The sequence below is a fragment of the Dendrobium catenatum genome, unplaced genomic scaffold, assembly GCF_001605985.2.
Source record: "Dendrobium catenatum unplaced genomic scaffold, ASM160598v2 fragScaff_scaffold_853, whole genome shotgun sequence".
Classification (NCBI taxonomy): domain Eukaryota; kingdom Viridiplantae; phylum Streptophyta; class Magnoliopsida; order Asparagales; family Orchidaceae; genus Dendrobium; species Dendrobium catenatum.
This window is the reverse complement of record NW_021319315.1, coordinates 234,538-237,201: the sequence shown is the minus strand read 5'-3', so window position 1 is coordinate 237,201 and position 2,664 is coordinate 234,538. Positions and strand designations below refer to the sequence as shown.

At 43.5% G+C, this 2,664-nt stretch overlaps 1 protein-coding gene across 1 annotated transcript; it reads right to left on the bottom strand.

Annotated features, from left to right (window-relative positions):
• Positions 1-498: 498 nt before the first annotated feature.
• On the bottom strand, positions 499-2,055 carry LOC110106121 (probable sugar phosphate/phosphate translocator At3g11320). The gene has a single exon (XM_020835884.2). It carries the CDS (start codon positions 1,920-1,922, stop codon positions 777-779), a length of 1,146 nt encoding a protein of 381 aa, XP_020691543.1. The 5' UTR covers positions 1,923-2,055; the 3' UTR covers positions 499-776.
• Between the last annotated feature and the right edge of the window lie 609 nt (positions 2,056-2,664).

Genomic DNA, 2,664 nt, shown 5'->3' with positions numbered 1-2,664 from the left:
CGTCGACTACGTATTTAAGAAAGCAATATTATATTATCGAAAATGAATCAAACACAAAGAAAATAAAACAAGATCTACAAAATACAAACATAACTTCAATATTACATATTCCCTAAATGCATAGAAAAAACAACCATTGCTTGTTTCTTCATCTGATTTTCCTCCTCCAAACAAGTCTTTCTTTTCATCAGATTTCCCTATTTCAAACCTGTCTTCATTTCCATCATTTTTTTTCTTCCAAATCAATCTCAATCTTCATCGATTTTTCCTCATCCGAATCATTCTTTATCTTCATCGGTTGTTCCTCGTTTCTTCTTTCTCAATAACTATAAAAAGTTTATTGAGCTAGAATTTTAAAAAATACGAAACTTTCGCAGTATTTCATTTAAAAAAGAACACCAATTCTAAACCTTAATACTTGAACAGGAAATTTCTAGGTCATGTCGATCCGGCTAACAAGAAAAAAATTAAATGTAAATAAAAAATAATATTCACGAGTAAAATTCAAATATTTAGCTTTTATTGGAATCTGAACACATAGCTACTATCTGAACTCCTCACAGAATAATTGAGGCTGGAACAAGCTCTCTCTAACTATAAAGCTCGTATAATAGTGCAAATATATATATAAGGCAAACTAGAAGAGCGCATAAACGGAAAATATTACAATTGATGATAAAATTAACCCTTCCAAATAACAATTATAGCAGCAGCGTGTTCTGAACAGGCAAAAGAGTATTTTCGAAGGTAAATTTGATCGAATTCATGAGAAAAATTCAAGAAGAAGAAGAATTGGGGGAGGATGATGAGGCAGAGGAGGAAGATTTTGACCTCTTCTTAGCCTCGCTGTATAGAACCACGCCAAAAATCGTTATCCCGAACCCCGTCATCCCCATCACAGTAACAGGATTCCGGAAAATAAGAACAGAGACAACGGCGGCCACGGCGGCCTTAGCATTCCCCAGAACCTGGAGAGTGAGCGCGCTGGTGTGCTTTGTCACCAAAAAATTGGTCAGATTCACGAGGTAAGCAACCGTCGCGTTGACGAAGAGGAAGAATAGCAGCCGCGGATCTTCCGCGGCCTTCGCCGCTGTGGTCCCCGCAATGTTCCCCTCCATCCATAGAGTAACCGGAAGAAGCATCACGGCGGCGATGGGAGACATGTACATAAGCAAGTTCATCGAATTAAGCTTCTCTCCCTCGGAAGTGAGTAGAATGCCCTGCACTACCGATTTGAGGGCGCGGCCCGCCGTGGAGCCGATGCAGACGAGAAAGCCGAAAAGGTGAAAGAGTGGCTCGCTGTTGCTTGCCACGACGATGCCTAGCACGACCGGGAGGAGAGCAAGGTACACGGCGCCGGACTCGCGGTGACAGGTAATGAGGAGAGAGAAAATAGCTGTGAAGAAGGGCGTGGTGGCTCCGACAGCCTGGTTGAATGAGATGGGGAGGTAACGAAGCGATATGTTGCCGCAGACAACGGAAAAGCAGAAAATACCGCTGAGGGCAGCGATCTTGAAGAGCTGTTTCCGAGAGGAGACGGATTGGAGAGGAACGAGGCGGAGCCAGCGAATTGCTGCGAGGCTATAGAGAGAGCAGGAAACCATGTGGATCATGGTGAGGAAGATCGGGTAGCGGTACCCGTAGATACTGAGGAGGTACTTGTTTAGGAGGAGGACGCCGATGTTGGAGAAGTACCAGGCGCCGATGGTGAAGGCGGTCGTGAGGCTGGCGTATCCCAAGCCGTCGGAGCCGGATGATGAAAAGGGTAAAAAAAGGGAGAGGAATGGGGTGGTAGCGGGGAGTTTATTTCCGGGGCGAGCATCGCCGGGAGGAGTCGGGGGAATGTCTATAACCGGATCAGACTCGAGGCGAGGATTGCTACCCCGACGCGTTGTCCAGGTTTTACCGTGCGGCTCCACCATCGTCACCGCCGCTCCACCGCCACCGCCACCGCCGCCGACTCTCCCACTTCCGGATCTGGAAGAGGTAATGGCGAGAGCTGGATTTAGATCTGGGAGAGGGAAGAGCGGGGCCCGGGTGTGGATTTGATCGGACGTGTTTGAGCCGTTGGATGGGAGTGAATACTGGATGGGGTATTTGGATAGAGATATTATTCTCAGAGGTGTCGGTAGAGGCTGGGTCCGAAATTGTCGCTGTCGGGGTATTTATCGGAGTAGTGACGCACCGGGATTTGAGTATCGCGATTTTTTAACACCAATAATTAGGGCTTGACGGCTTGGTGATGCCAGGCTTAAAAAGTTTCGATTTGCGGTGATCTATCGGTCGCGATTCCCTTCCTTTGTGGGCTGGCAATTCCGTTTCACCTCGTTGGAAATATTAATTCAAAATAGGCAGAATAATTTTGAGCTAAATAAAGAGTTTTGTTTTTACCAAAATAAAGAGTTAATTTCTCAACCGTTTTTTTTTTTTGCATTAGCCCGATGTAGATTTATTTTTTATTTGAAATAATTTTTTTACTGTTTTTTAAAATAATTTTTTAGTACAAATATTTCTTGAAAGTAAAATAAATAAATAAATAGTTAAAAGCTGTCCCAAACAAATTCTTGATAATTTTTTTTCTAATCTTCTTCACCCTTTTGCATACTTTTTTCTGTCCATACTAGATTATCTATAATTATTTGTGATCTGATAAAAATTGTAGTT